The sequence below is a fragment of the Primulina tabacum genome, chromosome 1 (genome assembly GCF_025594145.1).
Source record: "Primulina tabacum isolate GXHZ01 chromosome 1, ASM2559414v2, whole genome shotgun sequence".
NCBI lineage: Eukaryota > Viridiplantae > Streptophyta > Magnoliopsida > Lamiales > Gesneriaceae > Primulina > Primulina tabacum.
Genome location: NC_134550.1, coordinates 4,061,590 through 4,079,353, shown reverse-complemented (window position 1 = coordinate 4,079,353; position 17,764 = coordinate 4,061,590). Strand labels below are relative to the sequence as shown.

Below are 17,764 nucleotides of genomic sequence, written 5' to 3'. Positions count from 1 at the left end.
TCCGTGAATAAGAACATACTACCACCCCGATCGGGAGTGTAGGTGGGTGTATGTTCTTATTCTGATTGGGATCCCTGAGTCGAGTCTGAGTCTGAGAATCACGGAGAGTGATTCATTGCTTGATATGGAATTATGTTCCTGATGATGGTATATGTTTAGAATATAATTTATTATTGATATTGATTAATGTTTAGAATTATAATACATGTGATGAATATTTGATTCATGTTCTGATTTTGATGCATGTTATGCATGTTTAATTCATGATTTTATATTGTTTATAAGAAATGCATGTATACATGGTTTATACTGGGAATATAATTCTCACCGGAGTTATCCGGCTGTTGTCTTGTTTGTATGTGTGCATGACAACAGGTGGGACAGGATCAGGGTCAAGACAAGAAGAGAGAGAGATCATGATTAGAGTGGAGACTACGGACTCGGATTAAAGATAGGGTTGAACACTTGATAATTAGTTGTTAAACCTTAGTTTTTATTGAATGTAGATTGTACAGGACTTGTATTTTATTTATACAAATATGTATATTAGTTAGATTCCATTACGTTCCGTAATTAAAGAAATTTTTTTTATGACCCAAATTACTTGAATTAATAAGTTGATCCTAATGATGATTAAGAATTGAATTAGCGTCCGGATCCCCACAATCATAAAATCAAACACGCAAAATTTAATATAGGTTAAACCAGGAAACAACGTATTAAATAACTAATTTAGTGGCTTATTAAATAATTTTTATGCAGCCAACTCATGGCTTATCAAAGTCATTTACAACCACAAATTCGAGAATAATAACAGCCCTTCAGCTTTCTCTTCGTTGTAGAAGAGAAAATCATGTAAAAATCATATTACTACACCACAATGACCACATTTCAAACCTTATTGTTGTTTATAATTACAGAGCTCTGAATTCAATTTTCGTCATTCATAATATACCACACAACATTATGTATATGTTGTCAAAAATTCAGCTCAATCCAATGGTTTGATTCTGCAAACAACTTTTGCAAGCAGACTGTTTAGATTCCATACAAGAACCAAAATAGCTTCTATTCATTGTCTAGAAACTGATTCAAATGACATTCAAAGCAATCCGACGGTTCAATATGCCACAGACGCTTCTGCAAGTTGACTGAATTTTGTATACATGCAAATTCGAAAAAAGTCATCGCATCCTCTCTTTTTGTACTCTTTTGGCGACCTTTGTGTATCAAGTTAGGATGAGATACACCTTTTTTATTCGTCATATGGGCACATCTCATATGTGTCAGACTTATTTGATGTTGGTCATTTTCAAGAAGCAAAATCAGGCAACTTTCAGATGTATGTTTAAGATATCCAAAAAGTTTCTTCACATTTGACTCAAGTAAAGTAAGTATTATTATGTTTAAAAACTACATTTGGTAAATGAATTGATTCCCTTTTTAAAAGTATTGTTTAAGCATGAATTATTCGTTTCGTGTCATGATTTAAGAAAATTATGATTTTAGTGTTGTTATGATTCAATTCGAATTGTGAAAGAAACAACATTATAATCAGAACTAAAGAACCACAATATCCATAGTTTTTGTAAATAAGGTTATCCACATTAAGCAGCAACACAATATATTGTTCTGTAAAGGTAAATTTACACATAAAAAAGCAAAAAAATCAAATAATATAAGATATGCATAGAACAAAAACAAAAAATTGAATTATATTTTTCTAGTCACATATCACACATAAATAAACCAAAATAAATCAAATAATATAATATATGCATAGCACAAAAACGAACAATAGAAATATATTTTTCTAGTCACATATCCTGGAAACGTGACGGATCGATTGGGCATTTGTTTAATTATGATTCAAATGAACGGATGTTCACGACGACAAGATCCACATGAAAACAGTAGACCATCCGGTGAGGGCAAAGGTTGCAGCAATATAAGTCCAAAGATATAAGATGGAACTCTCTTCTTGTGCTACTTCAAAGAGTTGTGTCATTGTACCTGCAATATCATGCGCATTTTGAGTTGGTCTTTTTTTATCACATAAAAGGTAAGATACACGTGAGAGGATGCACTTAGCTCATACACCTTTTTGTTTGTTAAAAGATGTTAAAAAAACATCTTGGAATATATATACATACATACATACAACAGGGACGTAGAAAAAAATTAACCTTGGCTAACTGATCGGGAAAAAATTAAATTAAATATTTTAAGATTAAAACATGATAAAAAAAACTAAATTAAAATCAAAGAACACTTGCAAAACTGTTAGATCCCTTAGTTTTGATTATGACAAACAATAACTTATTGTGTTAGATCAAGTTATTGTTTGTTTTATACTACATGTACTCGATCGTTCTACTTAATTCGATAGATAAACGTTCAACTGATCTCAAGGCTACATTCAACCGGTCTCATAATGTTGATCCATCCAACCTCTGTATTTATTTTACTCTAGTTGATCGGTCAAAAACATTTAAAGCAGTGCACAAAGTTCAAACATCGATTCCCTACAGCACTGTTTTGGTTGGATTTGATGTTTTCCATAAGGATATTGCAAGTCAAAAATACAGACAAAAGATTGCAAAAAGATCATACCAAATCCCGAATGACAGAATTCTGTAGTCTGACAAGCTTTTTGATAAAAAAAAAAAAAGAAAAAAAGAAAGTGGACTTAAAGTCGCAAAATCTTGAAGGATATTAATGAGCATTAAACGTTAGTTACAATGACTGATGGTGACATGTCCATATTGTCGTGAAACAGTACAAGTTATCGTTGAATGGAAAAATTCAAAAGCTACTATAAATAGAGGATATCAATAAGAGTTGAAGATACAGAAATTCGCAAGAACACACATTAAGCTTACGTTCTCTAAAATATTTCCGAGCACTCCTAATTATTATTCACTAATACTCATCAGCCCTTGCATCCAAGAACATTTATCAGATTTTCAAAGATTATCAAGGGCCTCAGTCAAACCACTTGACCATTTCTGTATAGAATGTTTGAAGAGTTGTTTGACAATTTGAATGTGAGAATTCACTTATTTACTTGTTGTATTGGTTGTTAGACTGTGTGTCTCAACCATTTGAGTTACTAGTAATTTCAAATTAGGCAGTAGATAAGTTCTAAATTTGGAGTGAACTGTTACAAGTTTTGTAAAACCAATATCTTGTAATGAAACACTTCCTTAAGTGGAAGAAGGGGTTATGTATGAGCTTGAGTCTCCGAACTTCCATAAACATCATTTGTGTTACTTCATTACTCATGTTGTTTAAATTTCCTTATTAGAGTATATAGTCCAAGAATTCATCGAACCATTTCCGCACAATTGTAGTAAGAAATATGACACATATTAAAAGAAGTAGCGTGTAGGAATTGGCGACGGCCAAGAAGCCTATCATTTTTTACGAACATTACATGCAGCCTCAAATTTTTGACAATTGAGACGGCATGCGCCTCTTCTTTTGACATTCAGACTCCCGACTTTTCTCGTTGATGGTATGAGAAACGCCTATAAATAGAGGTCGTTGAGGTCCGTAAGCACACACCTCATAAGAAAAAAATTTACAACATCTATAGAGAGTGTGGAGTGCTTAGAAGGCTTCAACCGGAAGGAAATCGAAAAATTTAAAATTTCTCGATGGCCGGAGGTAATACTCGATTCGCTTTCGCATATTATTTATCATGTTTATATATGTACAGAAACATGATTTTAAGGAAAAAAAACTCTAACATTTGGTATAGGCGATTCTCATACCATCGATGAGTGTATCGGGAGCCGAGAGTCAAAAGAAGAAGCGTGTACGCATCTCAATTTCTGAAGTTGAGGTTGCGTACGCATGTTTTGTCAAAAGTTGTAGGCAATTGCCATAACCATTTTCCTACACGTTTATCTTTCTTTCTAATACGTGTCATTTTTTTCTAACTCAATCGTTTCTTAAGAGTTGAGAAAATATGGTCTTGACATTTAACAACATCAAGATTGATCGTACTATTTGACAATGTTTAGAATGAATTTATTTTCAAGAGTTTATTCACCTCCTATAAACTCTAACTATATCCTAACAAAAACATGTAACGGTAACTACAATATTACACGTAAACCACTAAAAAAACACTTCATTTCTGATAAAAGAAATGAAGGAACCTTAAAAAAAAAAAAAAAACTAAATGAAACGAGCAAATTTTAAAACTCTACAAATGAATCACTTTAAAAAAACATCTTTTCCATCTTTCCAATGAAAAAAATGCAAAAGAGACATAGAAAAATACAGAAACTAAATGAAATCATTTAAAAAAATATCAAAAAGTCAACTTCATAATTATTTTCAAGAAACCCACAATTTGCACACATCAATGAACTCAAGCAGTTAAAAAACAATAAAATCTAATTTAAAGAGACAAAAATCCAGATAAAAATTGAACTTTTGGAGCGAGCGAGAAAAAAACTTAAATGGATAAATGATATGAAGAAGGAGACTCGTTTCATCTGCTTCCGCAATTTATTTGAGTAGAAATTTTATAAATCAAAAAACGCAAATCACGCCAAATATATTTCAGAAAATGAATTGGACCAAATATTTGGCTAAATAAAAAATCTAGCATGGGCTAAACAATTAGATATGCATTATAACTAGTAAAAACAATTTTTTTTAAGCCTGGAGCTGGAGTCGAGCCCACCCAGCCTTTGGGGGTGGTTCCGCCCCTCTTTAAGAAGAACACTTATATTTATTTTCGACCTCCGGTGATCTACTTTATCAACTTTGTGCTTTAATATGATACGTGTTGGAGTAAACCTTTAGAGAAACGAAGCGTACCGATATTCATTGCTGGTGGAAGAGTGAATTGGATCATAAGGATAAAGCTAAAGAGAGGATCAGCGGGGAGGAACCCTAATTTCGCAGCTCCAAGAACAACGCCAATCCCGATTATAGGAAGTATTATGTATCTCACACAAATAACTGCAACTATAAGTGATGGCTTCACACTTGCCTTCTTTAACCCTACATCAATTCATGCACACAATATTGGTTAATTGAATTAAAAATTATATCAATCTACACGAAGAAAATTGTACCTTGTGTTAGGTTGCCTCCTAATATAAGGGTGATGCACGGAATCGTTCCATCCCTACGAAATTATGCACGGAATGTAGAACAAGCGTCATGCATTAAGTTTAACGAAAGCACACCAATTACTAGGCTATGCATAAGCAACAATTGATAATCAGTTAACAGGTTTTCTGCATTCGCCTCTCATATATATACTTTATATATTTGACACTTGCCATGTTTATCAAGTGTAAAAATTATAACATGTCAGGATAGATGAGTATCAAATACATCAAATATAGATAAGGTGAATGAAAATCACCTGTTACTTAACTTACCCGAGTAATTTAACGGAATCGTAGACAACCCTGAGTGGTGCAGCATCACCGACAATAAGGTGTCGAAGCAATGATACTGTCCCAAATATGAATCCCAAAATCTGAAAATTAATCAATATCTGGCTGTTATTTTTAATCTTGATTCACAGTTTATATATATATATATATCATATTCATATATATGTGTGTTGTTTTTTGTGAAAAATCAACCCACCGCAGCAACAACTGGAGGCGACATAACCTCCTCCCATATCTGATGGAGAAATCCCAATATCTGGTTCCATGAGTTTGAATTTTGCTTGGGTTCAATCTTCACCAAAAGTGAATGTCTTTAGACATGATATAATTTATTTATAGCACTTTTTACGAAATTAAGTATTTCGAAGCGACGTATAGAGTAAGTGTCATTATATTGGCAATGGTTTTTACTGAAACTATCGTAAAAAAGTAATAACATCAGTATTTTGAAAAAATATATAAGCAAAGATGACTTACGATTGGTTTGATCGTATCAGGTTGAGTGGAGGATGCATCATGTAAAAGAGGAGTGATTTCATCACCCTCTAAATCCTTGCTGGGCTCGAACAAATCTTGATCCTCTCTATGCAATTCTTTGTATTTTATGCTGGCGCTTTTTATTAAATAATAAGCATAGGTCCAAATGTAGAACCCACCAATCTGCAGGTTATTTCAATTATTCACAGTTAAACTTCGGTTCATAAAATCAGCTTGCGAGATATGGTCACATGTTTTTGCTTTCATGAACATGTGGAAAAATAATCGAAATCGGTTTGTTAAGTCGGTCTATTTTGGATTTCGATATATATATAGTGATGATATCAGAGTGATGATATAGTATCGAAAACATCAACAGTTTCTTGTGACATGTCTACATTCAAAACGAAAAAGAACTAAAAGTGCAAAAAATACATACTTCTTGCACTAAGATCAAATTTGGCTACTTAGATAATCAAAATCTACATGAAACAAGCGAATTCGAGTATATTTTTTGCTATTTTCCCTGAGAATATATATTTGTAAGTTTTTGGCTCATGAACTTGAACAAAATTATATATATATATATATATATACACATATATATATATTCCAATTTATACTATTAATTTATAATTATAGAATATAATATTATATATATGTATATAGAATATAATATTATAATTTATACTATATATATCCAATTTATACTATTAATTTATAATTATAGAATATAATTTTAATATTAAATCTTTAAAAGTTGCATACCGACAATGAGAAAGTAACGTATGAGAGTCCGATATTGTAGCAAACAGTCTGATCTCCAAAGGGACTGCCATTCTCGTTGCATATTGCTGGGATGATTATCAGCAGAATGTTTCCCAAGTTTCCTATTAAAATTTAAAAACTTTAAAAATATGGATATGCACAAAAATTTGTAGATTTTATTTATAACCTAAAACATAAGATGGTATTTTAACAAATTAAATAAAAATAAAAAAACGATTTAGTTATATATTTATTTCTAATATTAATATTTATCGTACATTAAAAATAATGTAAATAAAATAAATACGGGTGAGCGGTATTTTGTTTAAATTGAAATAATCAACCGAACCAAATCAGTTTGGCATTTCGGTGCAGTTAATTCATCACTTTAATTTTATTTTATAAATCACAAATAGATCACAAAAATTCTCGTGAAACTGTCTTACAAATCAATTTTTTAAAACAGATATCTAAACCAAACTGACTCATAAAATTACTTTTTAATCAAAAGTATTACTTTTCACTGCAGATATAAACTAGGTCGAGCCATCTCATGTATATATATTTGTGAAACTATTTCACAAATTATCTACTCTTCGTAAAAATCTCATTATCTCGGTGTATTAAGATAGATTTCAATTATTTTATTATATTATAAAAACCAAATAAATTAAACTAACTGACTTTTTTTCGAAATGCGTTGCCATTTTTTTAAGAGTGAGTCTATTGTGAGACGATCTCACGAATCTTTATTTGTGAGACGAGTCAACTCTACCGATATTCACGATAAAAGTAATACTCTTAGCATAAAAAGTAATATTTTTTCATGGATGACTCAAATAAGATATCGGTCTCACGAAATACGACCTGTGAGACCGTCTCATACAAGTTTTTGTCTTTTTTTAATAGGGTTATTATAATCAATTGGGGTTGGGGCAGGCTTCTTATCAAAAAAAAATTTATTAGGTTTTCGCTAAAATTGAGATTGAATGGCATGATTTAATTAGGAATAGATTATTTGACTTGGGAGATATTTGAAAGATATGTTTGAAATGACTCGTCTTTTGGTGTATTTTAAATCCATCATAATTAACATTTCATTTACATAGCTTAAGGAAGATGAAATATTTAAAATTCACCCCCGACAAAAGTTAATCCAAGCAGTCAAATGAATTTGAAATTAATTGCTTCAAATCTTTTCATTCAAGAACAATCTAATAGTTGACATCGAAAAATATGCTACAAGGATCCAATAGCGTTAATCGTTATTCTTTTTTATGTTCTACCATAGCTTTTGAATGCCTTAGTTTGGTTTTCTAATTTAAATTGTTCCCTCAGTTTTGATTAATTCGGTTACCTACCAAAATATCAAATTTTTAATTTAGTCGATTCTTGAGTTTGGATGAAAATTCGATCACTTCATGTTGCTAGAAAAAAAAATTCATTCATTTCACTCTATTTTGCGAAATAATAAAACTTAAAACCATCACAATGGTTAGTTTTGTGAGACGGATCTCCAACCTGACCTACAAAAATATTAATTTTTATGTCAAATTATTACTTTTCACTACAGATATAGGCTGGGTTGACTCATCTCACAGAGACCGTCTCACATGAGTCATACTCTTTGCGAAATTCGATTCGATAATTAACCACATTAAGTATTGAACGCGCAACTTAAAAGATGAGTAAATAGAAGTAGAGTTGTCAATATGAGTTGGACTCGTCGGATTGGCCCAATCCGCCAACAAATTTAAATGGGTTGAGTTGAAATATTCTCAACTCATTCAAAGGCGGGCCTAGGGTTGCAAATGAGTCGAGCTACTCACGAGTCAAGTTCAAATAGCTCGAGCTCGTGTAGGTAGTAAGTCCGGCCAAGTAGCTCGCGAACTACTCAAAAATATATATACTTATTTAAAATATAAAAAATTGATCGTTTCGCATCGATTATACCCTTAGGTGAGCCAACTTGCCGCATGTTGTATTGGGTAGGCCTGCAGGTTCAGATTTTTTAAAATATATGTGTGTGTTGTGTCTCGGGGGTATTTTTGTGCTGAAAGTTGTGAATTTTTTTATTAATTACTTAAAGTGTGAAATCAATAATTAATAATTTTATTAAAATTTTATTCATTCAATAATCAAATTCAATTAAGTATATATTTTTTTATTGGTTGGATCAGGTCGTCTAACCCACAACTCATTTTAAATCGTGTTAGGTTAAGGATTTTTCAACCCACCAGAAAGCAGGCCGGTCTACGGGTTGGCCGCTAGATGACGGGTTTTGACGGGCCAACCCGGTCTTACATGGGTTAACCCATTTGACAACTCTAGATAGAAGATACGTACACATACCTGCTGAACACATGGCCATGACGAGGTTTTGTATATGAGGTTCTGGTTTGATGATTTTGGAGGCGATCCATGCCAGCGTTGCTCCAAGCAAGAAGGTTATCCCGATGTTAACAGGCATGAACCACCTATATATATAAATCATCACCAAATTTTTTTTATTCAACTAATTAATTCTTAATCTATTTTCTAGGAAAAAAATTTGAATTATTGATTTTAACATATATATTGTCAATAATTACACACACTTTCATCAATTTTATATTTATCTTATATTATTTTATAATTTTACATTTGTCTTTATCGTACGCATTTAGGGGGTTAAATGTAAGAAACTTACAAATCCTAGGGGATGTATAATGAATATAATGTTAGAAGTTAAGATTTTTTTTTTAATTTTTCATAAAATTCAAGGGAGATATGTGTAATATTTTAATATAATCAGATTTTTTCTACCCAAAAATTATACACGAGGGAATTTATGTTAAATAAAAAAAACTATATTTCATTTTAATATTTGAAATTATTTAATATGCAAATGTTTTTATTATACGTACCATGTGATGATGTCTTCAAAGCGGACACTCTTTGCCAGGCATGCAAACGCCAGCGATGGAGTGAAGACCACGAACACTATCTACTTATTTATTATAGAAGATATAACAAAATTAATTAATTAAATGGACAAATTCTTTTTTTTTTTCAAAATTCTTTGTGATTTTTGCCATATATATTGTAAGATTTAACTTTTAATCTTTTTTCGATGTAATGCTAACGCATGAAATGTCATATCAGTACTCTAAATGAACAATAACTAAATGTGCCAAAAATCAAAATACATAATCGAGACCGAAATTCGATAATTATAAAAATAATCAAAACCGCAAATAAACAAACATATATAAAAAAAATATTTTTCATATCGTCTTTCAACTCGTCCTGAGTATTGGTCATTTCCTCTTCTAACTTAATTGAAATTTTATATTTTGGTTCAAAAATTTTAGTCTTTATTTTATGAAAAATAGATTGTTTTGCTCTCTTTTTTTTTTTAAAAAAAAAAAAGTCAAATAATCCGTAACGACTGATTTTTTTGTCTAAAATATATTTCAATATTTTTATATGGGCCATCACATTCAATTTGTATAGGATGTACCGGTGGAGGCGCTACCTTATTATTATAATTATGGTTATTTTTAAAATTATTCCACCTTTTATTTATGTGAAATTCTAGAAATATTTATATTCTGGTTCAAAAATTGGCAGTTAATACAAATTTTGGGTTTTTATTTTATGGAAAATTGATTATAACTTCGATTTTGGCGATACAGTTAGAAATATTAGAGTTACATCATTATAATACATCAACTATAGATTTCTTCACTATTACTATCTATTTCTAGTTTCATTATTTATTATATGATTAGAAAATATTGGCTATAGTTTATATTTTCAAAAATTTATTAATTCAGTTTTTCTAATTTTCTTGATATTTTTATTTCGATTTGGCTTCGTAAAAAAGAAAGTCGGGTTCGGAAAATAACCGAATTAACAGAACATAATGTACGTTAGCTCCTACCTTGATTATTTCACCTAAAAGTTAACGATAACCGATATAAAATAATAATAATAAATAAATTTTATATATTAAAATTAAGAAAATACGAATGAACTTACTTTGTTGAGGGATCTTCGGGCATCGGATTTGAGAAGATTGAGATAATCGGTAGCCATGAAAGCTCCCAATACGCTTATTAGGAGAACCTGCACTATCGGCATCGATGCCACCATAAACAAAGACCAAAATCCCATTTTGGCTTTAATATATATATTCTGTTATTATTTTTTAAATCATATATATATATATATATATATATTATATCCGTGTAATATTTATTGAATTTATATTTTTTTAATCTTCGTTATTTCTCGGCCTTCGCTTTTTCCGCTACTCCAAATTTGACCTGTGAAGAAACAAGAAAAGAGCAAAAAAAAAAAAAAATCACACGAGCAAAAGTTGGTATGACCAATGCATATACTGTTTTATTGCACAAGAAATTACAAAATTACTCATCCCACGAATTGAAACAAAAATCGAAGAAAATTAAAAAAAAAAAACATATAAGCACGCAATATATGTACAACTGCGCAAGTGTCAACTAATTGAGTGCATGTATTATATATATTAAAAAGTATTGACTCATCCCACAATCAATAAAGAAAATATAATTTTAATCCAGTAAATTGACATGTTTTGGATTTTAATCTTGTAATTTATCAATATTTGTTTTTTATTCAGCATTTTTACTTGATTTTAATCTTTTTTTTGGCCAAAGCTAACCCCGTTGAATATTATTTATTTGATTCTGATATTATCTTACATAGTTCTTATAGCATGAATAAATATGAAGTACACACATTAAAATAATATAAACAAAAACAAAGGGAAAAATAAAGAAAAACGACACTTAATAATTTAAAATAAGAGAAAAAATCTATTCATTTTCATTTATTTTATTTAAGATAAATTTTATTTTTAATATATATAAAAATATTTTTAATTTTCGATATATGAATCACGCAGAAGATCGTCAATGTCTCCAAAATAATGATAACCAAACATTGTCCTCAGACCATAGCTCGTAATTTGACCTTTTGCACATAAATATATGTGTAATATGTATTAAACACGCCTTGACATATCAAAAAACCAAACAAAAAAAGGAAATATTTTAAAAAAAATTAAAATTGTCAATTTTTAAAATAAAAATGATGCGAGACAAAATATAATATGGAAAAATTTGTAAAATTTGAAATCGAAATTATAAAAAAAAATTATCAAAATTATATATAAAAAATTCACCAACATATCAAAAGTTGGCTAAATTTAAATGGTTTGACTTCAATTAATTTTTTATTTTTATTTTTTATTGACATAAACTTCACTTGTACTCACGACCAATTTTCAGAGTTTAAAATAAATTTAAATTCTCTTTCTACAGGGGGAAATCGATTATTATTAATCGATTTCCTATTGTACTTTTTAATATAATAATGAACATTATTGCATGTGTCGATTTGTTTGGGCCCGCAAACCTAATGTTACATGGCAACTGCCACAAATTGGAGATTTTTATATATTTATTTTCAGATAAATTTTTTGTAGTTTAATGTATAAAAATCTAATTTTAATCTATGTTCTCTAAAAGTTATTTCATGTCTTTGATTACGTATAAACTATTTAAACAAACTTATATGAAATCGTCTCACATATCAATTTTATGCGACAAATATAATTTCCGATCTGATCCATGAGACAATATTATTTTTTATGACCACTTAAAATATGTATCGTATCAATCTGTCTCACGAATGTAGATATGTAAAACCATCTTATAAGAAACTTATTCATTGAGACAAATATATATTTTAACCATATAAAATGTATTACTTGTCAAACAATGAAAAGTAAGCGTGAATTGTTATATATATTTTCTTAGTTAGAAATGTGAGAAAAGTGGAATAGAAATTTTAATTTTCCATCACTGAGCTCTCTCTCATGTTTCCGAAATATGGCCAACTTATGGTGAAAAGGCATTTTGCTAAATTCGACTAATACTTGTATATTTGTAGTTTTCTCTATTAAAGTATACCTTTTTATGCTTTAATTAGGAGGAAAAATTTATTACAATAAAATAAATCTATCATTTTCCTTATTTTAATTAATTTCATATTTATTTTAGAGTAGATCTCTACGGTCTCACAAATCTTTATCTGTGAGACGGGTCAATCCTACCGATATTCACAATAAAAAGTAATACTCTTAGCATAAAAAGTAATATTTTTTCATGGATGACCCAAATAAGATATCTGTCTCACAAAATGTGACTTGTAAAACCGTCTCACACAAGTTTTTACCTTTATTTTATTAACAGAAATCTATCTTCATCCATAAAAACTTTTTATAACTCCCAAAGCACTTTATAATTATCCAATTATATATAACACATTTTTTAAAATATATATATATATATATATATGTGTGTATATATTGATATGTTGTAAACCGAAACAACGATGAGATACCATTTAGCAATTGGATGTAACGAAACATAAAAAATCTATACATCCAATAGATGAATGTAATTGGTACTCACATAAATCAGCAGCATACACCATATCAAATACATACATACATATACACACACACACACACATACGTCTTGTACCATTGTAGCACTATTTGGACTCTGTATCCATGCAGTCTGCTTTTTGTTCATGGTCTGCTCTTAATTACGTTTTTCGTATATGAGAATTTCACGGTTTCAAGAAAAACGAAGTCACAAAAGATCATCAATCCAAAAAACTATTTCACCACACACACACACAGAGACATATATATATAAGCATCATGCAATTAAGTTGATTTTTTGAAAATTCAAATTACTATTGGATTGATGGGTCGCAGAAATGAATAAAAAGAACTTAAAACATAAACTGACCGATGAGAATTGAGGAAGAAACCTGCGCAATAATTGTTGATGGACTCTCTCCCTCTCTCTCTCTCTCTCTCTCTCTGATTATGTGAAGAATGGTGTTAATGGTAGGCCGATAAATAGATGCACACGTTGCCCTTTTAATTACTAGGGACCCAAATATTTCCCTGCTCCGATAAATCTCGTTTACACTAATTATTAAAAATTAAATATACCGAACATTATAACAAATAAAATACAATAAACCACAAAATAATTATTCGATTAATCTGTTTTAAAAAAATATATGTCTCAAGTACGATAAGGGTTTATTATTTTTTTTAAAAAAATATTTTATTGCATTTTGTATATACATATTTTTAATATGTTTAATTTTTAATAAGTTTGATAAAATTATTATTGGGTCGCATATCGTACGAAATTAATTTTACATAGCGTGAAGACCAATCCTATTATCATGAAATTTTGTTATTATTATTTGTCACATTCTTTTTTTTGTTTTGATCTCGTAGTATTGTAACTTCAAATTAATAAAATATTTAAATTCGAATTTTCCTTAATCACCCTAATCAAATGATTTGCCATGTGACCTAATATATGCTGAAAATATGACAATCTTTCACACAGAAACGAAGCCAAGGGGATGGGTAGTTGCTTGCACCCCACTAATTAAAAATATAACAATTAATATATTAAAATTCTCAACAAACAATTTATAAGTCGATTTTTACTTTATTCTTTCCATTTACTTTTACAATTTTATTAGTTTAAATATTCTTTAAATTTAATTTTTTGTTATTTTTCTTTTGATATTGTGTAAATTTAGTTAATTTATCTTAAAACAATTATTTTTAAAATTTTATCGTTCTAAACTAAATTGATCTCTTATAATTATTTTTTGTTAGAATATACGTGAAAATATTAGAAATATCATATTTTATATGTCAATATTGATTGCTATATGCCATTTTATAGTCTCGCAATAATTCAAGGATATTGACATGTGACATGTCTCGAATTATTGGAAGATCGTGTGTGGTTGGCAATGACAATAAAGTCATCTATATTGTTTTCTAATTTCAAGGCTTAATCAATCAAATTAATTTTTTTGGCACTTTTGAGGTTTTGTTTAGGGGCATGTTCATAAATGGGTTAGATCTCAAGCTCGACTCAATTCTCAAATGGTAAAATTTGGGTATTTTAATGATACAAAAACTTATGTGAGTGTGTTTCACCAAACTTTTTTACAAGCCTTGTGTGCTCATCCGATTATTCAAGAGCAATTTGTGAAATTTTTAAAAAGTTTCACGAACACAACAATTTTTTTTTTGAGAGGTCATGTTAATTATCCCACATCGGTTGTATAAAATACTTGGAAGTTGTATATATGGTCTTGGACAATCCTCCCTCCCTGAGCTAGTTTTTTAGGTCGAGTTAGGTCCAAGTTTTAATCTTAACATGATATCAGAGCTCAGATTCCACCGTTATGTGTTGGACTGCCCATAGTTGGGTCATCCGTTCTGCCCACAGTTGGGTCATTTGTAAACTTCACGCTCCAGATGTTCATTCTTGGGCGTGAGGGAGGTGTGTTAGTTGTCCCACATCGGTTGGATAAAATACATGGAAGTTGTATATATGATATTGGGCAATCCTCTCTCCTTGAACTAGCTTTTAGGGTTGAGTTAGATTCAAGTTCACTTTTTTACTCATAACTCAGATCCTTAAAATCTCATATACCACACTGCATACCCCCAACACAAATCTTATCTACTCTGATGGTTCTCGAATTCATGTGGGAGGGACCTATTGATCATGTCTTCTTCATTTAAAAAAAAAAAAAATTGGAACACATAAATTAATATCCACATAGTTTTCTATCCTATTGTCCCAAAGTTATGTTGATTGTGGACAACAACACAATTATAATATATTAATGTTTGGCATTTAATTTTGGGACCAAAATTGCAATCGAAAATTTTCTGGACCAATTGCAGTTTTACATCTTGCAAGTTGGCCACTTATGTTTGATTATTAGTATTAAATATTGCATTATAAGAGAGAGAAGTCTAGCAATTATTGTTTCATGTGTTTAATTTATCTACTATATGTGGATTCTTCCATATCATGTATATCAGAACAAATCGAATTTAAACTTTCTGTCGAATTTTCTTTGCATCGATTTTCAAAGTTACATTTAGTTTTATATACTTCTGATCTTTTTGAATTCTTATGTCATGTATATAAGACGAATAGATTTACCATGCAGCGAAGGTCGGAGATCCGTATCACAAAATTGACTCGTGAAACAATTTGATATGAATTTTTTTGATATAGGATAATCTCGTTAAATTTTGCGGAGATGTTCGTAAGAGTATGAGTAAAATCTAAATAGATGGAATGACATCGTAAAAAATGAAAGTGATTATAAATATTCGAATATCTAAACCATAAATCTAAAAAAAAAATTATGGTAAAATGCTTTGAAAGAACCAAATATTTATAAGCCAAACAATCGTAAGAGTTAATTAAGCTTGAGATTAATCATGCGTTAGCTAATCAATTATCAAGAAAGTCTTCAAAATCGAACAATTTATTTATGACAAATCGACGTGTAGTCTTTTTTTTCCTCACATAAATAAATATAGAATACAATCGATAATGCGTCAAAAGATATTTTAACAATTTAATATAATAAATGCTCTTAGGCATGTCATTTTCTTACAAAAATAATTGACCAAACTTTTAAAAAAATACCCTTGATTATAACATGCGAGATCAAATCCAATATAAAATAAGATAAGCGGGAATTAATTATTCTAACACTTTCAAAGTCATATTTTTTAAAATTACTTTATTTATTATTAGGATCAAGTGTTTATCATCGAACCAAAATCTATAATTATAAGTTGTTAAGATGCAAATTATTTTTTTATAGTTATGGCAGTGCAGATAACACCTACTTTAGTACTAATGAGACAGACTATTATGTTCATGAGTCCGGAGAGGTATGTGTCTATCTGCTAATGTTGTCTTATATTTCTTATAGATCAGTCTTACTATTTCTCTACCGTCGGTCCTGTCCCAAGCAGATATAATATTAAATGTAAAGATACGACGCCCTTCTTTTACGACTCACTTAGTCAATCAGATCAAGCGGCGCAACGCCAACAACTTGACGTACGAGAACTTCAAAAGAGTATACTCATTTCAATATTACCCTCGTTCATACACGTGACATTTACTAAACATTTTTGCATTTTAATGCAAAAATCCTAAAATACTTTTTTTTATTCTAAAAAAAATTCAACTCCAAATAATTTCATAATTCAAAAAACTTCGAAATTATTGGAGAAATCATACTAATAATGAAGCCAAATAGATAAACATTGAAAAAATCAAAATTACACCAAATAATTGGAGACGATATATTCAACGATAGGACGGGAATAAAAATGGTAATATCACTAATATAAACATTAAGTAATCATTATTTGTTTAAAAATAGGATCGACCTTTTTCAAGGCTCATCATTTGGTACGAAATCATTGAGATAATAAAACAGGGAATTTGCTATGGAGAGATTGCTGGTGAAATCTTTGTTATTTGACATAACAAAAAGACTATTTAATAAATCATCTTAATTGGAAGATAAAATTGATTATAATAATTTGATAATAAATTAGTTGTCTTTGTTTACATATTACAAACTATCGTATTAAACTTTTTTTGTGGTTTGATACTTTGTCTCTACACGATTTTAGTTTTCTATATTATCAAATTGTAATTTTAGCCATTTATCTTTTTAATTTGTTTACAATTGTAGTCATTTTTCCCCAAGAATGTTGATATAACGTTACATACGTCAAAGACACATTAACGCTGCATTGATGTCACATCTCACTTCGGAAAAAAAGACTAAAATTGCTAAAAAAAACAAATATAACAAACTAAATTAAAATTTGAAAATATAGATGACCGAAATCATAAATAGAAAAAATACAAAATACAAAAATAATTTTCTTATTTATTTATTTTTTTAGAGGGAATATAGATATTTATTTCGAGAGAGAAAATGGCAAATGACATGACATTTTAGAAATTTTAGGGAGTAATGTGTAATTTATTTCGTTGAAATTAAATAATAGTGAAATTATTTATTTTTAAAATGATAAACTAATATCATCCCTTTACAGAGTGCTCATGATTTTTGACAATTCATGTGACTAAGGTAACCATCGCCATTCCGATTTG

The 17,764-nt window shown here is 29.5% G+C and overlaps 1 protein-coding gene across 2 annotated transcripts; it reads right to left on the bottom strand.

Moving 5' to 3' along the window:
* Positions 1 to 1,561: 1,561 nt before the first annotated feature.
* Positions 1,562 to 13,640, bottom strand: LOC142526541 (protein PIN-LIKES 7-like). 2 transcript variants are annotated; one of them, XM_075631050.1, is made up of 11 exons: positions 13,520 to 13,640; positions 10,695 to 10,981; positions 9,578 to 9,657; positions 9,024 to 9,148; positions 6,672 to 6,793; positions 5,904 to 6,086; positions 5,623 to 5,718; positions 5,409 to 5,509; positions 5,097 to 5,149; positions 4,837 to 5,022; positions 1,562 to 2,013 (listed from the first exon to the last, which is right to left on the bottom strand). In XM_075631050.1, the coding sequence occupies exons 2-11, from the start codon at positions 10,827 to 10,829 to the stop codon at positions 1,886 to 1,888; spliced, it is 1,209 nt and encodes a 402-aa protein (XP_075487165.1). In that variant the 5' UTR covers positions 10,830 to 10,981; positions 13,520 to 13,640; the 3' UTR covers positions 1,562 to 1,885. The 2 variants fall into 2 exon arrangements, with proteins under 2 accessions (XP_075487165.1, XP_075487245.1); XM_075631130.1 differs by lacking the exon at positions 9,578 to 9,657.
* Positions 13,641 to 17,764: the final 4,124 nt, after the last annotated feature.